Source organism: Astatotilapia calliptera, chromosome 11 (genome assembly GCF_964374335.1).
Source record: "Astatotilapia calliptera chromosome 11, fAstCal68.1, whole genome shotgun sequence".
NCBI lineage: Eukaryota > Metazoa > Chordata > Actinopteri > Cichliformes > Cichlidae > Astatotilapia > Astatotilapia calliptera.
In genome coordinates this window covers 2,990,158-3,011,875 of record NC_137432.1, presented here as the reverse complement: position 1 = coordinate 3,011,875, position 21,718 = coordinate 2,990,158, and the positions used below count along the sequence as shown (strand labels likewise).

The 21,718-nt window shown below is 43.3% G+C and overlaps 1 protein-coding gene across 6 annotated transcripts in view; it reads right to left on the bottom strand.

The window, feature by feature from the left end:
- enpp2 (ectonucleotide pyrophosphatase/phosphodiesterase 2) overlaps positions 1–21,718 on the bottom strand; it is an 80,978-nt gene that overhangs the window by 35,900 nt on the left and 23,360 nt on the right. For 5 of the 6 annotated variants that reach the window (XM_080307726.1, XM_080307727.1, XM_026183795.2 and 2 more), the window contains exons 3-9: positions 11,627–11,782; positions 9,319–9,444; positions 5,100–5,160; positions 4,897–4,994; positions 4,666–4,745; positions 3,165–3,284; positions 2,739–2,794 (exon numbers count right to left, since the gene is read on the bottom strand). In XM_080307726.1, the coding sequence (XP_080163852.1) occupies positions 2,739–2,794; positions 3,165–3,284; positions 4,666–4,745; positions 4,897–4,994; positions 5,100–5,160; positions 9,319–9,444; positions 11,627–11,782 (697 nt within the window). The remainder of the gene's footprint in view (positions 1–2,738; positions 2,795–3,164; positions 3,285–4,665; positions 4,746–4,896; positions 4,995–5,099; positions 5,161–9,318; positions 9,445–11,626; positions 11,783–21,718) is intronic. The other variant, XM_080307729.1, reaches the window with a different exon arrangement.

Sequence of the window (21,718 nt, the reverse complement as noted above, 5' to 3'; positions counted from 1 at the left end):
GAAGGCTTTCTCAAGCACACAGAAATCTCATATGCACTCTCCTGCCTCTTTCTCACACAGCTCTGTCACTGCCAAGTGCAAGAAAAGCAATGTAAACCAGTCTTTGGCCCCCACGGCTCTACAGAGTGGCACGTCTGCGACCCGGCTTCACAGAGGAATCCTGCGCAGTGTAAACAGGCCCATTTGCACTAATTGCTATAAAAACAGCCCACTGCCATCTCTCTGCAGAGATGTACCCCCTGTTCTGTAAAAGCCTGCTTTGCTGATAAATGTGGGCTCCTCTGAGTTGTAGGTGTAATGCAACAGCCCGAGGGAGCATGAACAGCCACATTCTGCAGTCCTGGACAGCTCTGAGGTCACTTACACACATTAACGCTAAGCATGTTTACTTAAACTCTGCAGACTTTCACTGAGCAGGTAAGGACAGCGCGACACAAGCTCAGTATTATTTGGTACCCACAGATGCAAACAACACACTAAATGACTCGAACTGTAGAGAATCATTCTTAATGTTCTTAGTTGTTCCTGAACTGAAGCCCAGCTTAACACAAACCTTTTTACTGGGTGAAAAGTTCAAAAATGTCCTATTGTTGCAGAAGTGAGCAGTTTTCTCTAAACACAGTAAACGGGCTGGTACTTCTACAACACCATTGCTCATTTACCTGAGCCTACACATAGGAAGCATCAGCAAATGATGCTTCCCCTTGGACGGGGATCAATCCACCGACATTCAGACTTTAGACGACCTGCTCTACGAGCTGAAACACAGCCACTCACAATTATGGCATCTTAAGCTATATACAGATGTTCCTGTTTGGTTGGTGAACGCTGCAGCTGCATCACAGGCTGGACATACAGTGTTAAACTTCAGTGTGGTTTAAAAACAGATGATCTACATTACTGTTGTCTAAAAGGCTGCTGGGTCTGACTGAGAAGCCAAGGCTAGGAATCATTTTTGACTGTAATAAAACTGAGATTTACTGAGTAAATATAATTATACTCATCAAGACTTGATCTGACAGACCATCAACTCAAGAAAGAGTTTACTAAGGCCACAGATCAGGAGAACTGAGGGAGCCACAGAGTCCTGTTCAGGCGAACTCCTTTTTACACCCGAGGCGTCGCCTCCTACTGGCCATTAGAAAGACTGCAGGTTAAAACATTTTGTTGTGAAGCTGGAGGTATTGGCACGCATCGCCCAGCAAATCCTTTGACCATTACGCTGTACAGGGGGTGGGACAATAGGCGGCTATAGACAGGCATACAATGCCCATAGGAAATGTCATTGGGAGGCTGGAGAAGAACTCCAGGACACGTTTAAGTGTTTCCAACAGACAAGTGGGCAAATATTTCCCCTTTTCCAGAAACTATTAATCTGCCTTTGTTACATCTCACCAAACATTTACTAAAACTGCCACATGGTGGCAAACCACAAGAAAAATAAGATCAGATTATTACAAACAAAAGAAGAGTGTAACCACGCAGTTACTTTTAAGAAGTGTAATTAATAAGTGTGGACCATGAAGTAAAAGCAAACAGAAAAAGATAACATATAATTTCATTTGGTTTATCAAAATGAAGCACACATTAGAATCTCCATTCGTTTGCATACAAGAAGGCTGATGAGGTTTGTCCCATCTAAAGGCAACAATACAACATTTCATAGTTTAAATGATGGAACTGGAAAATCAGCCTTTGAGTGGATGATCTCTGACCTACCAGAGCTGCACGGACAGTTTGTCACAACAGACTTACCATCACACACACAGTTACATGTCAGTGATACAGAGATTTAGTGTTTGCTGCAGTTTAGCAGCTTCGATATTAGAAAATTAGCAATGTAGTGCTTCTCCAGATATCCATGAGCACAGAGTGAGTGAAGAACCACGAGGTGATCACTGTGTGCACGTGTTTCACTCGAATTTGACCAATACTGTAGGAGGACTAGCAGTTCTTGTAAAACTGAAACAAAATATGAAGTTGACCTTGGTCACAGTTTGACTGAAGACAACCAAGGTGATCACTGAAGCTGAGTTAGACTGAAGTCTCACCGGTCCTGTAGGAGGACAGACGGACGGGCACCGAGGGCCTCAACATGGTAAGAGCTCATTGGTTCCTCAGTCAGCGTTCATATCAAACACAGATCAAGTATGAAAAATAATTAGCAAAACTGCTGAACCGAAGTCAGCTGGTAACTTTTCACATGGATCAACAAACAGAATATATTCCAAAGGCAGTCGTGACATTCCAGCCACGGCTTTGATCAACCAAGAACTGTGTGTGTGTGTGTGTGTGTGTGTGTGTGTGTGCGTGTGTGTGTGTGTGTGTGCGTGTGTGTGTGTGCGTGTGTGTGTGTGTGTGTGTGCGTGTGTGTGTGTGTGTGTGCGTGCGTGTGTGTGCGTGTGTGCGTGTGTGTGTGTGTGTGCGTGTGTGTGTGTGTGCGTGTGTGTGTGTGTGTGTGTGTGTGTGTGTGTGTGTGTGTGTGTGTGTGCGTGTGTGTGTGTGTGTGTGTGTGTGTGTGTGTGTGTGTGTGCGTGCGTGTGTGTGTGTGCGTGTGTGTGTGTGTGCGTGCGTGTGCGTGCGTGTGTGTGTGTGTGCGTGTGTGTGTGTGTGTGTGCGTGTGTGTGTGTGTGTGCGTGTGTGTGTGTGTGTGTGTGTGCGTGTGTGTGTGTGCGTGCGCGTGTGTGTGTGTGTGTGTGTGTGTGTGTGTGTGTGTGTGTGTGTGTGTGCAGACTTACACAGGCCAGAAGAAGGTAGCAGCCTTCACTCCTTGTCCTTGCGCTGTGATCCAGATCTAAACAAAGGTCTCAGTATTTATCAGGCCAACACAGATTATTAGGATGCTGCTGTAACACAAACAGTAACATGAGTGCGAGGAAGCCAAGCTCATAAACTGCAGCATGAAGGTGATCCCAGTGTGTGAAGGCACCGGTGTCTATTAGTCCACCTGACACTAACGCCTGTACAGCAGATTGCTGACGCACATCAATTACTTTTTAATATGCTAACAGTGCTGGAATGCTCCTTATCAACTCTTTAGCTCAAATTTGAGTAAATCTACAGCTGATTTCAGTCACTCCAGCCTCTGCTCTGACTGATTTGTCCTTCCACTTGTGTAGTCGACTCTAAAAGAAAAGCTCTTGCTGTTTCCTGGCAGTACTTACTGGCTGTCCTCCCCACCAGCGGTGATTGAGCTTCTCTCGGCCTCTCAGGGTGAAGATTGCATGAAACCCTGGGTCATACATGGAGTTTCCAATGATGCCATGAGACTCCGGGTAAAGCCCCTTGGACAGAATCAAACCATTATGTTTCGGTCAGTAATGTTTGCTGTCTCACACTAAATAAGAGGAAGCCTCGAAATCCTGCCTTATCTAAACCTCAGGCTTGGTCTCAAATTTCAGCAGTGATGTTGTTCCAAAGGCATCACACAGAGCACAAAAAACAATACCTCTGCACCCAAAGACCTCTCCAAAAACAGCTCATCGACAGGATGCCTGTAAATTTAACGCCTATAGTGAAATGCAGTCGCTTACATCTGTATGATCAGGACACAATTATTGCCCCCTTTGAAATGTAAAATCTGTCTGAAAATGCATTTTAACAGAGCAAGGATAACAAAAACAAGAAATTAGTTTAGACTTAAGAAAAGAATTGTTGATGTTCACAAACCAGGAGATGGATGTACAAAGTTAGCACAGAGTTTCCAAGTGTCACGAGCTGGAGTGAGGACTGTCATCGAGAAAGACAGTACAGAAGAAGCCTGACAGAGGTGGGAGGTGAAACAAAGGCTGAGAGATGTGTTTAAAGACCCCGGAGCAACAAGACACTAATGAATGAGTTAGCCATGTGAGGAAGTGCAGTCTCAAAGAAGACGATCCTGAACAGGAACTGACTGTGAGGCTGCAGACCAAGGAAAACCCAAGCCAGACTGAAGTATGCCAAGAACAACCTGGAAAAAGACTATGCCTGCTGGAAGGGCATTCTTTGGTGAGATGCGACAAAACTAGAGGACTGAGGTCACAGAGATGCTGCTGAAGTTTGAAGAAAGAAGGGAGAGACGTGCAAGCCAAAGAACACCGTCTCCACAGTGAAACACGGTGGTGGGAGCATCGCTTCAGTGCGTCTGGAACTGGTAATCTGGTCAAGGTGGAAGGAGCCAAGATGAAAGAAGGATTTGTGAAGACTTTAAAGAAAATGTCAAGCAGCCAGCGACAAAACTGGGTCTGGGTTTATATTGTTTTCCAACACAACAGGGACTTGAAACATACGTTGCTCCTGGTAACAAAGTAGCTCCCGAAGACCAAAGCGAATGTTACTGACTGGACTGCACAAGTAAAATAATGTAAGCATGCAAAATAAAAGCAGGACGTTTGGAAACGTTGTGATAAAAAGTCTTTGCTCTGTTTAAAAGCACTAAAAAAATGAAATCTTCATAGACTGCAGCCGGATCCATGAGAACATCACCAAAGAGCTTTATCCATTTGACACAATTACATTATTAATCACAGATAAATACAAATAATTTGTTGACTTCATAAATGATTTCTGTTACTACAGTCTTGTGGCACTTCTTACTTTGCTGAAATGAACATGTAACCCTGTGGGACAGACATATTTTATCACAACAACCCAGTAGCACAGAAACACAAGTGTGCCATGACTTACTGTAGCCAGCGAGTAGAGATTGGGGAAGGTTTTCGTGGGGTAAACAGGTCTCATGTACGGCGCATGGGTTCCACATGTTCCTCAAAAGGACACAGCAAAACAAATTCTTAGACTACGGCAGACGCACAGCCTGCCAGAGCTCGTGGCTTCATCAGTGTCACGTTCACTTCCTAACAGGGAACTCTTCACTCCTCGTTTCAGAACCGAAAGCTCATGTTTTACAGAACTTACTGAGCTTCTCAATGTGAGGGATGACAGTGTTCCCTCTCTTCACATACGAAGCTCTAAATCCATCCATGGACAGGATGATGAGCGGCGGACGCACAAACCTGCATGTGCATGGAAGAAGTTTTTTAAATGCATGAAATCAGACTTGCTCAACCAAGTTCAACCCGCTACCCTCCTGTTGCTTTACTGCTAAGATTTCAACATACCCGGCAGGACATTCAGGAGCCTTGATCTCCTCACAATCGTCCTGCAGCCACGAGGTGTCTCCTGAGGGAACGTGATGAGAGATTAACATGAGCTTTTGTTATGCTTGTATGGAAAAGTGGGAACCAGTGGTTGGTTGTCATATTTTCTCACAAACTGCATGATTCTTGAACGTACTTCTACTTGAGTATTTCCTCTGTATACTATTTTTTTCTCCTCCAGTAAATCTAAAGACATTGACAATCTTAAATAGATGAATTTATCAGCTGACTCCTGAAAGGAAAAAGAGATTAATGTACAAAGCACCAATCTCAAGTCTTTCTCTAACAAAATCCTTTTGATCCAAAATAAATTTAGCTGATAACATTGGACCTAGAATTTTAAATGCAGTATTATTTACACTTTTTAAAATTTCATGCACTTTAGCTTCATTAAATTTAAACAGGCTGAACCACAGAAACAAACACAAATAAATTAGTTACCCAGTAACTACCAGGTATAACTGTTCGGTAACAGTGAACTCAAGGATAAAGGAACTCGCTGATGTGCTGGTATCCTTGATTATATTCTGTTGTGGTCATGGACAGCTGGGGAAAAGATGGCAGAGCAAGCATTTGTGAAGTGCTGGAGTAACTTACCTTTACAGTAGCATCAGTATCATAGCACAGTTTGTCATTCTGAGTCATTTTGATTTTCTTGTGTTTTGGTGTCATTTTGTATTAAGGTTAATGTTTCTGCTTCATTAGTTTAGTCTGTTTTGAGTTTTTTATATTCTCTGTTTAGGTCCTTGTCCATTAGGTTTCCCTTGTGTCTCTGTCCACTGCGTCCCTCTGTGTGTGTGTGTGTGTGTGTGTGTGTGTGTGTGTGTGTGTGTGTGTGTGTGTGTGTTTATCCAGCCCATCATGCCTCTCACCCTCTCTCGCCCTGTCGGTTCCCTGAACTATTTCTGCGTCCCCCCCCCTCGTTGTCTCCTCCCCTTATCTCCCTGGTCCATCTCGTTTCCCTGAGCGTTCTTTTCCTCCTGCGTCATGTTGTGTGAATTATTCGGAGTCTTAGTACTTCCTGTTTTACTTTGATAGTTTCCTGTCTGGTTCAGTTTTGTTTGCCCCTGTCTCGTTAGTTAGATCATGTTCAGCTGTGTCCCCCCTGTGGTTTGTTCCCGTGTTTGCCCTTCTGTGGCTGCGTCCCAATTCAGGGTCTGCAGCCTTAAAGGTCCTCAAGGGCCGCGTACCCAAAGACCGCTGAGGCCGGAAGTGTGAGGCTTGTGAAATGGGACGGTCTAGCCTCCGTCGCGCTGCCCAGGTTGGCGAGCAACCATGATACTAACAGCTGGAAACGTTTCATACAGCTGTGTTTGACAGAAATGAAGGAGAACATCTTTTGTTCATTTGTTTGTTTCTACATGAGCTTTGATCATTCTCTGTAAGATTAAGCTCAGCTATTGAACGGCGTATATTTTAAAGTAAAGGCTTTAAAACCAAGTTAGTACAAACGTCCCTAATGTCACATGACTTTGCCGACACGGTCCCCCGCGGGGCTCCGTATATAACTATAGTGGTTTAAATAACCAAGTAACCATCCAATAATACTAAATATTACATATATTTATTGTTTACTTTGAGAATATAGAAATGTTTGAAATGTATGCTTAGATCGGTTTGTTTATGTGTAAAAATTGTAACTTTATTTTTCTATTGCGGGGGTGGGGGCTCCTTTTATAAATTTAAAGTGTGGCTAAAATAATAATAATAAACATTTACATTAAAAAAAAAAAACTTTGCCGACATGTGGCCAACAGTAATGTTTAATGGTCTTCGTTATTAAACATTTGCACATAAATAAGTGACATAATAGTCAGTACTTACTTAAAGTTCACTCTTCGGCCGCCCCTCATCCGCCGTTTTTTGTTGGCAAAATTATCCACACCCACCGCCGCGCTATGCATTCTGGGATATGTTGGGCCACGAAGTCTACACCGCCACGTCCTTAAAATTCAGGGAAACGAAGGACGCATTTGACGGCTGCAATTCGAGCAGCCTTCGAATTGGGACAGCCTTCGGCACGCCGCTGTGACGTAATCGGCCTTAAAATGCGGCCTTTAAGGCTGCAGACCCTGAATTGGGACACAGCCTGGGTCTCCCTCGGTCCCGCGTCGCCATCTCCCTCATGGCCGTGTGTTTCTCTGTGTATTAAGTTTCGTTTTGTGTGTCTGCGCGTCTGCATTTCGGTCCATCCTGCCTGCTTCACACAGTTAACGTGGTTTTAAAAGTTACAGAAGTGCTTTAAACTAAATTCTTTTAATCAGCAGCAGGGGGCGCTCCCGTGGTTGCACATATGGTCATACAGAAGTCTACAGGAAGTCCATGGCTTTCTTTGGAGTTGAGTCAGTGAGTGAGCAGCTTCACAGTTTGACTGCACCTTGGTTTTGGTTTTTTTAAAACCACGATGGTGTCGGCTAATGTTTTGCTCAGGCTTCAGGCTGGGACGACAGCAACGAGTGGATGACAGTCAGTAACTGACTTTAAAGTAAAAGTTGTGCCTTTTGAAATGTGTTCACAGCAGTGCTGCGATGTAACGTTGAAGGTAACGCTCCCTGTTTCTGATTTGCATTGCACTTTTTCAGGTTTTGCTTGACTAACTACAGCTCAGCTCATAGTTAGCAAGTGTCTTATCTATTTATCCATGAGTGACCAAAGCAGTCACCAAGAGGTTTTTGGTGTAACTGATTTCACCTGGTGACAGCGAACAACCTCCAGGAATCCCTTATCAAACAGTGAGAGAATACTCATTTTTCAGATGGTTGTCGACTGGTTATTTCATACAACGATCAATCATGTATACGTGGAGGGATTAACACCTTCAACGTACCTTCAATGGACTGTTCAAAGTATTACCTATTGTAAACTCTCAGCTCTCACTGTGTATGTATGAGTGAGAGCCTGATACATACACAGCTGGATAACCACTGCAATCCAACATCTTCTTCTACCCAAATCAGCAGGAAAGGAATACACAGAAAAATTCCACATTTCTGTCCTCAGTGACTGTTGGAGCATAAAATCAGCTAAATGCTTAACAGTGCAGTGAGGTACGGGTGCCTAATGGAATTATTTGCATAATAATTATGCTAATAAATAACTATGAGTCACTGTATCTAGATCGGTTGGCGGTTGAGATCTGGTGACCAATACCTGCAGCTACAGTGTGTGGAGCACTTACAGTTTAGGGATGCAGCTTTAGTTGACTTACAAAGTTAGCGCTCCAACTTTGTCACTTCTGGCATCCATTAAGCTAAATATAGGCCACAGACCAGTGGGTGACACCACAGGGGCTACTTTCATCTTTTGCACAGTACTCATGTCAGTGCGCCCCAGGGCAGCTGTGGCTACAATGTAGCTGCCATCACCAGTGTGTGAATGGGTGAATGACTGAATGTAGTGTAAAGCGCTTTGGGGTCCTTAGGGACTGAGTAAAGCGCTATACAAATACAGGCCATTTATTCATGAGTCATTCCTCATTTCTTAAAATTTGCTTTACAAAACACAGACTTCCTTGTTTGTTGAAGCACTCAACACTGATTACGACTCATTCAAACATAAAAAGGCACCAAACTCAAGCACTGTTGTGTCTACTCAGACAGCTTGGCAAAGAACCCGTTTTAAATCGTATCTTGTTGTTAGCGGTTATTTGGATATCCGTTTATTCCCATTTCTTTAGTTGGATCTATGATAACACAGTCTGACAGGCATAAAAAGGTACTTTTGCACCAACAAGGTGAAAACGTGGCATATCTCAGCACGGTGTGCGACTGACACAGAGGCAGATGAAGAGTTTCTCAACATCATGTCCTTAAGAAACAGAATTAAACCCAGCAAAGAAACAGGGCCTGAGAGATGCATCTGGCCCCAGTTAAATCGCCCCAGTATGGATTTTAAAGCCAGTAATTGTGACCATAAATGACCTGCTTTTTTTGGCCAACACCAATATAAAAACATGGTGTCAATAAATTCAAATGTAGTATTTTCTAAATTCCAGTCTTTGAAAAGCTTTCCAGATCCACAACACTGATACTATGTTCATATTTCTTTACACATGTAACACATACACATGCACTTTTGTAATAAAATGAGACGTCCTCATTACAACGCATGGTCGGACTAATTAATAATGGACAAAATCCTCTGAACATTTGAAGTCAGGAGGTCAGGTAAAGTTGCAAACCTTTGCACAGCTTCTTGTAGTTGGTACAACAGTCTCCTCTGGCCAGACAGTCATCAGAGCAGTGGCAGGCATGCTGTTCATTGCGTGTCTCCCCGCACCGATCTCTGCTGCACTCATAACCGCCCTCTGTGTGCAAGAAGAACATAGCAGTTATGTTCAACATGAATCACTGAGGTTTAAAACGCCAAAGCTTTCTACGTGCACAGCTTAGCTGGAAGGTTAGTGGTGAAACCAGTGAAAAATGAAAGCTGAGATATTAATGTGACAGCGGTTTGGCTGCAGACTGAGTGGGAAGCAGCATGTGAGCAACAATGGTGATGGGGTCCGTGTTTGAACAGTCCTCAAGCTGAAAAACTTCCAAAGAAGGATTTGACAGAGTCAGGAAAAAGACGCAGGCGACCAGAAAAACAAGTAAATTATTGCTTTCAGGCAATGGGAGGTTACTGGTGGTGAGGCGGTGGTGAGCCAAAGACCACCAGCCTGAAGGAGTGGACATAAAATCAGACCACCAGCAGCAGAGGGAAAATGTTGACAGAGAGAGGGAGCACTGCAAAGGCAGAGGGGGCGGCAACAAACCGCTCAATCAAAAAGTGAGAGACCTGTCGTTAAGTCTACGACTCATTTCCAGCTCAGACAACTGAGCTGCACAGTCAGCCTCACAAAAATATATCAAGTGGGTATTTGTAAGCTTGATTATAGCAGGCGGCATCCACATGAAAACAATTCAAACTCATTACTGTTCAACAAATGTCTGCAGGTTAGAGAAACCTTCACTGTAGGAATAACATACAGTAAGATGCCAAAGTAATCAGGATCTGGCTCACTTTGCAAGAAGTGTGTAATTCCACAGAGATTAAAATCAGCTAAATGTACTTTATCAGATACATCTTTGTGCAGACTTTAGTAGCTGGCTGCCGTCAGCTGGAACCTGACATGTGTAGCATGTATGTGTCTGATGGGTGGTTTGAAGGGGGGCTGTCGTGTATTTTGATCTGGTTTAAACAGATCGTTTCGTGTGATTCAAATTTCAAACTGGTCCTTTTTTTATCACACACTGGGTGTCGGTGCACCGTCCACTGTAAGATGCTTTAGCAGCTGCCCCTTGAAGCCAGGTGTCCTCTGACTGGCTGCTTCTCACAAACCAAAGGTTTAAATGGTGCAGGGGTGTGAACCAGCTGTCTGCCTGAGGTGACCATATCAGGGAACTGTGGGGTGGCTGCAGGTCAGGTCAGGTGGAGCAGGTCACCTACTAACCAGATGATTAGTCAATCAATCTTTATTTATAAAGCACTTTTCATACAAAAATGTAGCACAAAGTGCTTTACATGGTTAAAAGCAGCCCACCTCACCCTCCAACTCACTCCCCACACTCTCATTAACATAAACGATCATGGATACATACCCCCCCCCTCCCCACACACACACACACACTTAAAGAGTAAAATTGGGCTGGGTTCACATGAGCCCAGTGAGGAAACACTATCACAGGGAGCCGTCTGCACTGGGAGCCGGTCACAGACCGCAGCCTCCAGGCCGGGCACACAGCAGGAGGGAGGCAAAGGAGCCCCCCAGCCAGGTGAGAGGACCCCCAGAGCCCCAGCAGCCACGGTCGATCACAGCCCCGGTGCAGAGAGCCCCCTCCGAGGAAACACTGTAATCTATTACTTTTTTTGAGTAATATTCCCAATATTGCCCATCAGGCAGCTACACAGGATGGTCACTGCTTTTTGTCACATAGAAGATGCATGTGTACAGTCTCATGTTCATATGTTTAGGTAAAATATCAAAACCTAGAATTCAGTTTGAGCCAAATCTGAAAGGAGTTCAGACGCGTGCAGGTCAGCCACATTACTCTGAAACTGCCGGTCAATCCAGCCGCTCTGTAGGTCCTGCAGACTGCAAAGCGAGCACAGCCTCACCTATCTACACACAAAGAGAAACGCCAGAGTCTCCGAAACACAAGGAGGACATCGTGTTACATGTTGGAACAAAATTCTCGACCACCTGATGGATGTTAAAAGTAGGTCTCTGAGCATTTCCTCCAGCTTAATAAGTGACTGTTTGGTTTGGCCTCTCCACCCTGACCTGCAGGCGTAGGTGCAAGCTCAAGGGAAAGACAGCCCGGCAAATATCTCTCAGCTGAACAGCGTCACTTTAATGTTTTTTAGCCCTTCATTGCCAAGACTTGGAGGAACAACTCGCAGGGATCAGAGATAATTACCTCACATATTAGTTTTTTATTACAAGACAACACAAATTAGGACCAACACATTGTTAGTGGTGTCAAAGTCAAGTTTTATAAGCATACCTGTGCGTAGGCAGAGCTGGTCAAAGTCTGAGCAGCAGCCATTGTAGGTTTTACACAGGTTGTCGCAGCGACAGTTTGGCGGCTCCAACTCAACCAGCTCGAAACACCTGTTTCTGCAGGAGCCGGAGGTCGCCACGTAGTGAGACGCAGAGCGAGCTGGGGAGGAAGAAACAGAGGTTCTAATGGGTCTTTAAAAATGTCCAAAAAAAGAGGTGAGAGGTTCAAAACGACACAAAAGTGCACACCAATACTGCTGAGCTGTGCAGCGATGCAGTGACCACAAGCATGTGACTGTGAAGGATTGGTGGTTCGTTTGACGGTTGAAGACGGCTACACAAACAGATCACTAGTCATTCTGCCACGTGCAGGTTATTCTTCACTCCTGTGGCTGCTTCCTGGAGAAACACCTGAGCTGTTCAGTTTTAGCACCCAGTGGTGCCCACCAACGTCACAGCTGATTAACTCCACATCTATTTACACGTGAGGTTTAGAGCATTAGCTGGAGGGACAATAAATCAAAGACATTGTCCAAAAACTGAATGAAAAGCTGCACTGTTCACATGTCTTTGAAAGGAAATAATAACTCATAACAACTGTGACAAAAGCTCAGTTTGTATCATGGGCCAAACTCAACAGTTACTGAGCTTTAACTCTTCTCCCGGGACCCCACCTACGCTCACGTTGTCTCACTGTGGGAACTCTCAGTGCCTAAGACACAATCATGCTTTTGTCCTCCATATATCCAAAGGAACATGGCCTATTTTGGCTCCTCTGACCTAACTGAAGACATCCTGAGATCTGAGAGTGAGACAGAGTGAAGCTATTGCTAAACAACATGCTCCTTGTGCAGCCGCTTACAAAAAACCAGTTTTCCTTGCAGAGAGTGCCTCAGGATGCCAGCACGAGCTTTTCAGCCCGTGGATATATATGTATGTGTATTTTTGTAACTACATGTGCTGAGGTGTTGCCCTAGCCAGTTGGCACGCCGGTGTAGTGTGTGTGTGTCAGTGCAGTAAAGCCTGAATAGCTTCTTTGCTATAAGACTCAGGCCTACTCAGTACCAGCGGCAGTGGACTATAGGTCAAAGGTGAAGTCTTTTAGTTTATCACAGCACGGCGAGTGCGATTTCCACACGTCTCTTTACACTAACGTCAAGAGAAAATGAGGAGAAATGAAGACTTCCTCAGAGCCCATAAAACCGTCGACTGTGCATGCACTCAACTATTAACTGAAAGTTTAATAGTCGAGTGCATGCACAGCTCAAGTTTCCCCAAGAGACTGCCACTGTCACAGTCCATTTTCACAAACTGCAGACATGAACTTTACTAACCATTGCCCAATGGGACTGAACGTGAGAAGGAAGGACACGGTCTAACTGGACATTAAAGGGTGTTTAATCTGCCAGCTCCCTTGGAAAAAGTCCCTGAGGTGTCCAGTTGCATCACTGTAGGAACAAGAGCAGGTAATTGTCTGGTGAGGTCATACAGCACACTTGTCTGAAAGTCTTTCCACTAGTGTGCTGAGTCAGGTCAACGCCGGATAATTCGACCTGATTCTCCACGTTTCATGGAGTCCATTTGTAAAAACAGCTCAACCCTCACTGTTTAACAGGGGGACAGCGTCTGAGAAGAAAACAAAGTAAAGAAAGCAAAATAAGCAGCGTAGGTTTGTCAGGTTCCACAAGACTGGCCAGAAAGACCAGTTTTGTGGGTTATGACGTATCTAAGCTGTAGATTTAAGTATAGAAGATATGGAAGACGAATGTTGCTGCTTTTTAGCTCGTTTTGAAGATTCCCACCAGCTTTCCATCTTGAGACATTCTATGAACAAGATTTACAAAAAAGCTTTATTTTTTATTCAGTATAACCCAAAACGAGTGAACGAGTCCATGAACTCATGAAGAAAGCGATCGCAGAGGTCAAATCAGAAAACTGTTTTCTCATAGACTTGTATAGGGCCAGTAATCTTTTAGCAACCGCAACTATCGTCATCTGGTGGGCTCCAGATAGAATAGAATAGCCTTTATTGTCATTGTACAGAGTACAACGAAATTGGAGTGCCACTCCCTTGGTGCAAGTTTCAATAATAAATATAAATGTAAAATATAAAAAGTACAAAAAAAACAATCGTAAGTACTCAAACAATAGTATGTACAATATATACAGGATAGCAGCATTAATATAATGACAGTATGAATAGCAGCATAATATAATGACAGTGACGGTATGGAATAGGTTCAATTGTTTTTGTGCTTATTTACTACGGTGATAGCTCTGGGAAAGAAGCTATCCCTGAATCTGTTTGTCCTGGTTTTATGTGACCTGTACCGTCGGCCTGACGGTAATAGTTCAAACAGTTGGTTGCTGGGGTGAGAGTGGTCCTTGATGATATTGCCAGCTCTGCTGAGGTACCGAGAGTTTGCAGTGACCTCCAGGCTGGGCAGAGAGCAGCCAGTGATCTTCTGGGCTGTGTTGATGACCCTCTGCAGTACTTTCCTGTCCACAGCTGAGCACCCTGCATACCATGTTGTTATGCCGTACGTTAGGATGCTCTCTATGGTGGCTCTGTAAAATGTCACCAGCAGCCTCTCCTCCAGGTTGTTCCTCCTGAGCACTCTCAGAAAGTGGAGACGCTGCTGGGCCTTTTTAACCACCGCTGTAGTATTTGCAGTCCAGGAGAGGTCATCAGATATCTGCACGCCCAGAAACCTCATGGAGTGTACCCTCTCCACACAGCTCCCGTGAATGTAAAGTGGGGCCGGGTCTGCTCTGCCCTTCCTGAAGTCCAAGATAAGTTCTTTAGTTTTCGTGGTGTTCAGTTGGAGGTTGTTAACTGAACACCACTCAGTCAGTCTGTTGACCTCATCTCTGTAGTCCGACTCATCCCCCCTTGAGATGAGTCCAACCACTGTGGTGTCATCCGCGAACTTTATGATGGTGTTTGAGAGATGGGTAGGGGAGCAGTCGGATGTGTAGAGCGTAAACAGGAGGGGACTCAAAACACATCCTTGTGGAGACCCGGTGCTGAGTGTGATGGTGCTGGACCGGTGGGGGCCGAGTCTGACAGACTGTGGTCTATTTGTCAGGAAGTCCTTGATCCAGAGGCAGATGGGGGTGGAGAGTCCCAGGTGAGACAGTTTCTGGACCTGGATCTCCGGGATGATATGATTGAATGCTGAGCTGAAGTCCAGAAAGAGCATTCTCACATAGCTTCCTCGGTGCTCCAGGTGACTCAGCGCAGTGTGGAGCGCTATGGTGATGGCGTCCTCGGTGGAACGATTTGTCCTGTAGGCAAATTCAGCTTTTTACATTTTCATCTTGTACCAGACAACAGACTCTTCTACACTGGCCCCAGTATGCAGTGCATGCGCCTGGTAGTCATGTCAGAGGAGGACAGAAAGCCCATTTTGATGGAAAGCACAATAACCCTGGTACCGGGAACCACAATGGTGTCAGAGGTACCCGAAACAGAGTTGTTGCTGGCTATTACTGGCCAACATTGAACCAGGACATCAGTGAATGGGTATGGCCTTATTTCAGTTAACAAGATAAAGAACCTTGTCTTTACTTGCACACTTACATTTCAACATTAGTTTCTGTGTGTGTCTGTTTTTTTTTTAAATTGTTATCAATTTACATCAACTGGTTTTTCGGTATCCTTGAAATATTTTTTGGGATATATCTTTCAGGTCAGATGCTGTCATCGCTGCCAGATGAATGACCCAATCAAGACTGTGGCACCAGCATTACATCCCATCAAGGTACATCTTAAGGCCTGTTCACCAATTTCATTTTCATGCTAATAAGCTTTTGTGCTGCAGGGTAGCTTTAAATTTTAATTTGATAAGTTCTGTGACCTACAGGTAAAAGAACCTTGGGAGGTGCTGGGCATGGATTTAACTGGACCACTCCCGGAAACACGTCTAGGGAACCAATATGTCCTGACAATGAACGATCTGTATACTAAGTGGGTGATTGCAGAACCTCTTAAGTCCAAGACTGCAGCTGAGGTCTCTGCAATCATGACCTCGAAGTTATACACGTTTGGCATGGTCAAGAAAATCATCACTGACCAAGGAAAGGAGTTTGTGAACCAGGTAAAACTTGTGAAAGTGTTATTCATGCCTTGATATGATATGATGTATTTAGGCCAAGTTTGCTCATGTCACTGCAGCTCTGGAGCCACAGATTCGGTTGCCCTGCCAGTGAATCTGCGTTCGACTACTCCGCCTAGGCTGCACTGTCGAGCGCAGATCCACTGAGCGCCCAACACAGACAGCATCGTCAGAAGGAAAGTTGATAAAATAAATTAAAAATTTTGTATTGTTCATACATATGCGTACCAAACCGAAAGCACTGTATCGAACGGTTCAATATCGATACGAGTATCGTTGCACCCCTAATATTTGCATATCATCAGATCCACCAACTGAGAGGAAGTTTCTCCTGGACCACTCATATGGGACTCCTGAATGGCAGATTGATCATCAGTATGTCCAGGAGCAAAGTGGCAGAAAGACTTGGACCCTCTTCAGTCCAGTCTGGTAAGGCGCATTTCTGTGCAGTCACGTTAAACCTTAATAAGTCAAAGTCGTTGATGGTTTTAGAATTGCTGAAGCATGAGAGTAATTCCAGCCTTATTTAGTATTTTCCCTTTCATTCTTTTTCTTTATTATTTTCTATATTATATTGAAGCAAAATCACATGAAATGCTCTTCTCATTTAGCTCGAATATGTTTTGGATCAAAACCGACCTCGAGGAGAACTCCTAGTGAAGGAAGACAATATCTGCCTGACTCGGGAAGACTTTTGGAGCCTGGGTTTGGAACAATCCATGGAATCTACTGTAAGTATATCTTGTTACTTTAGCTAATGCACTGCAAAGAAAATAGTAACTGAAACCGTATTCTGTTTGCTGTTTCTTTCAGATTGGGAATGCTTGTCTGAAGATTGTGGGCGAAGCTGCACAAAGACATGTAATCTGTTGTACTGGTAACTTTTTTCTTTGGTTATAGCCATGAATGGTTGTTGTGTATTGATTTTGGGTTTTTGTGTGTGTTTCCTTTAGGGAAAAGATGTTCACATTGCTGACCTCTACGTCAGGGCCACCTGGAAGGATCCACAAGTCAACCTGCTGCGTTGCTTGCCGGTATGTTTTTTGTTCATTTTTCTCCTGTGTGTGCATTTTTACTAATTTGTACCAATACCTGTAGGAAAACTTTAGGTCCAAGGACATCCTGCTTTTTCCAGCTTGGAGCAGGCAGGCAGGTGAAGCTGACCATTATCTGCTCTGTGTGAGTGCCCTTTCTCTTTCTCGCGCTGTGTTTTTTCATCTGATAGACCATAATGGAGGCTGACATGTCGTCTTCTCATGGATGATGCTAACATGTCTATTTCAGGCTATATTGGTAGCTGAGAGACAGATACTCTTTCTGGACTCACTTCGCCCTGATGGTTTTGGAGATGATCTCTACCGAGCCATATTTAGGTTGACACTAAAGAAATGAAAAATTGTTCTGGCCTTGTTCAATGGCCAAGTGTGTTCTTTGGCTAGGTCGTCTAAAAGCAGCCTCGGTTTCAGGCTTAAAAGTTCAGGAGGGAACCTCGTTCTTAGGCTACTTCATGATAGGGATGCACCGATACTGGTATCCAGGCCCATACGGTTCAAATGAAATCGTATCCATATCTTTTGTTAACCAATACCATGAACAGATACTTGAAATGTGAAAATCGGTAAAAGTTTCACAGAAAATGTTTATTTTTCATCCAAATTTAGAATTTTTGGGTCATTTCTATTAATATACATAAAAAAAATCTTATTCACCGTTATTATTTGTAAAAAACACACAAAAAACCTGCCTTCCGATTCACTACATTTTCTGTGTGGTAGAAGTATCAGCACTGGTACTTGGTATCGGCAAAAACTCAGATCCAAGGATCTGACGGTTTGAAAAACGTATTGTTGCATCCCTACTTCATGAATTTTTGTATTAATGGCAAACATTTGATTTGAGTGTTATGTGTATTCTCTACAATGCCAGGAGAGTAGCAGCCTCTATTGACTCTGGATCCTGGATGGAGAAAACAGGAAGAGACCTTGAGGTATGTTTTTAATGCGAAAGTTTGAAAGCTCATCAGGTACAAAATAATGTGATTAAAAAACTAGCAGGTGCATGTCAGCTCTCTTCATTTAAGGACACATTTTTCTTTTTACAGTTCTTTCCTCAGCAGTTCAATGGAAATTGCTGCGGCATCTTTATGCTGATGGTGAGAATTTTTCTTTTCCTGCCATTACTTCAATATAACATTTAAACATGTTAAAGGTTTCTTTTACTTTACAGTATGCTCTCTGCATCAGCACCTCACCTCCACTATCATTCACAGAGGACATGCCAGCAATTTGCCTGTGGTGGTGTATTCAGCTGATGGAGAGATTCTGCATTGAGGGGTATGGCTAGTATTATAGACAAACTGGCACCATCACAATCACAGTTTTCAAAGTTAGTATTAATTGCAGTTTTGGCTCCGGCAACAAATCAGGTCAAGCAAATGTTTGTGAAAGTGGCTTAATGTAGTCACTTATAAACCCTGTGACTGAACACACAGAAGAGAGCAGCAGTACACAACGAGAGTCCATTCTGACTGGCATTGCTTTTTTTACGGCTTGGACAGAGATTCGCCTTCTGGACAGAAGAAGCAGCCCTTCTCCTGGGAACTCTCCAGCCTGTCTTTAGGGCAGGGGCGGAGCGTGGGGGTGGCTTACTGGGCTTAAGCCCGGGTTGTTTTGTCAGAAGCCTGGGGTCTTTTGGAGTGTAATTTTTTCATAGTTAGATGCCTGGCTGACAACTGTATAAAACAAAAAGTACACACAATATTCGAAGCACATAGTGCACACTGTGGGAATTTACGACTGTGCGTGAATCCCCCCTGATATTGGTATGATCCGAGCTCAGACACTAAGCGACTGAGTGAGGGGGCGGGGCAGCTGCTGCCTGTGAGTGCGCTGTTGGAGAAACGGAGCCAGCCATACTAAGGAGAGCTTAAGTTTGAGCAGGTACCAAAGCAAATCATTCGTACCGTACAAATAATGTAAATATGACGGTGCATCACGAAAGATATCAAACTGATCACTTGACCCATGTTACGTTACTCGCTCTTCAAGTGAATCAACAAATGGCGAAATGAAAAGCCGAACAAATGCTATTTTTTTTATAGTCTTAGCTTACGTGTGTTTATTTCATATTTTCAGTTCTTACCCTCCCCGACTAAATCGGTTTCAGTTATGTACTGAAATATAAGAATGGACATTAGAGGCTTCTTTCAAAGAAAAAACTCAGGTAAATGTTATTTTATATATTATGCTTTGTATGTTGTTCAGTATATTTCTATGCAAAATCAGAAATCAGAAATCAGAATACTTTATTCATCCCGAGGGAAATTAGGGGTTACAGCAGGCAGCACGCTAATGGCGCATGCGCACTCACAAAGGAACCTTCTGACCAACTTTACACAAACATCACATTGGGGAGACATGTCAGAAAGGTAGGCTGATAGGAAAAAACAACGAAAATACACTACATGAGGTAAGAGGAGGAGAAAAAAAACTCCACTCAGACTGAGCTCCTGGTGGGAGAACAGTTTGATAACAGAAAAACAAGGCTATGTCCACACGTACCCGGGTATTTTTGAAAACACAGATTTTTCTACGCGTTTGCACCTTTCGTCCACACGTAAACGGCGTTTTTGGTCACTGAAAACGGAGATTTTTAAAAACTCCGGGCAGGGTGGATATTTTCTAAAACTCCGTTTTTGCATTTACGTGTGGACAGAAAAACGGAGAAAACGCAGCGTCAAAGATGTGCGCCTTTTTTGACGTCACACTGTGCGCCACGTTATTGTTTCGGTGAAATGAATTCCTACAATACTGTTACTGTTAATTGTACTCTCTGTGTAGCCGGTCTGGCCTTAAACTCTTATTGCCGTTAGTTCTCTGCGTTGTGTTGTGCAAATGACCAGAGGAGTCAGCTCTCACTTTGCCAGCTGGGTGGATTTATTCTCCCAGAACTGTTTAAAATAAAAACAAAACAGTACAGCAACTTCACTTTACTGGACTTCTGCATGAACACCTCTCCTCAGCGGGGCCTCTAGGCGACTGAGGAAAATAGCGCGCAGCTACAGGAAGTGACTTCGTGGGAAGTCAAAGGTCACACAAACAAAATAAAAGCTCCCAAAATATAAATACAGAAAATAAACATATTTAAATAAATACATAACCAATACTGACAAAGCAAGATAACACTGCAGGATGGATCTTTGGTGAAATATAAATTATTTTTTAATACACCCGTTACATCTGCAGTGTTTAAATGCTTACATATACACACAGTTACTGTCCCTCCACACATACGACTCGGTTCTGCTTCTATGCCCCAGCTTTGTTTACTTTTTCCCGCCGAGGCTTCTAGACTTCTGATTGGCCAACATTTCTACACGGTTAGGAATCTAGCGCCACCTGCTGCTTTGGCATGTTCATAGCAGCGTTTTCCTTCATTTCTGCCTTTATGTGTGGACGGGATTATTTTTTAAAACGAAAACGGAAAATCTCCGTTTTCAAAAATACCCGTGTACGTGTGGACGTAGCCCAAGAGGGATTTCAGTACACAGCAGGATATTCACATTTGTAACCAGATATTTACACTTTAGGGAGAAAACATAAAACATTTTTACTGTACAACATCAATTTAGAGTAAACTTTTGTTTTAGATAAATATTGAAATATATTTTGAATTAGTTAAATGTCAGAATAAAGAGAGACAGAGCTTTCTGTTTTTTATCACTTTCATCAAATTTAGGAGTACATGTACACTAAGTTTATTGTTAATTAATAAGAAAACTCCAGACGATTCCATTCTGAGCTGAAGAAGCTTCTGATAGGTTAGTAGAGTCCATGTGAGTAAACTGGTGGCACAGCTGTGGATGCATATAAGGCAAAACACAGAGCCTGTTTCTGTGACATGGGAACATCAAGAGATGTCAACAAAACACCAGGAGAAGAACTGTGGAGCTCCATAAGTGTGGCTCAGTTTGAATACAATTTGGTGCCATTTACAATTAAGAAATACAGATAGTTTCTCTCTTTACTCTGAAAGTTAACAAATATGTTTTTTATATTTATCAATCTAAAAAAATAAACATTTAGTCTGATTTGATGTTACAATTAAAAAAGTGTTTGTGTTTTTATCTGAAGAGTTTGTAAATATCTGTATATTTGATGATTGTCAGCACAAAGAGAGAGAGGAACAGAGAGGGATGGAGAATGAGGACAGAACAGAGATGAACAAGAGCAGGTGAGACACACATGTTAGTCAAATGGTTGCTTACTAAAAGTATCACCGTATCACAGGTCCTCCTGTGTCTTGTACCTAGTGTTTCTTTTTAGGTTTGTTATTTTTCAAACTCTATATTTATTAAGTTCTGCAGCTTGTTTGCACAACAAGGCTAAATAATTATATAAACTTTTCTCAATCTAAATATTGTACTTTGGTAGAATTAAAAAATAAGTGTAGTGCAGGTCTATGATGATTTTTAGTGCTACTATCATCTAGTTCTGATTCTGGTTCTGTCTTGGTTAAGTCCTCAGTAGTCCTGATTTTGAACTGTTGTAGTCCTGTTTTAATTCCAGATCAGTTCTGGGTCTGGTTGAATTGGGGTTTAGTCCTCGTGTCTTGATACAGCCCTGACCTTGTTCTGCCTCGCTGCTTAATTAAAAAACTAGTTTAAGGTGTCCTGCATGTGTGATATATATTTTTCCCTATATGAAGTCATTCTTTTTTGAACAAAACTCAAAACAAAGCCTATTAATCTTTCAGTCATTTCTAACCCCCCCCCCAAAAAAAATTTCCACATGCATACTACCCTTCAGGGCTAAGCCCCGGGTGGTTGAAATGTCTGGCTCCGCCTCTGCTTGTAGTACTCACCGTACTATAAGTACCGAGCTCGTACTCCGAAGCATGCGGTCGCTGGATTGGGACACAGCCTGAGAGCTCCTCGATCCCGGATCGTGAGACTGCCCTTCAGTTCTCCAGCTTGCTAC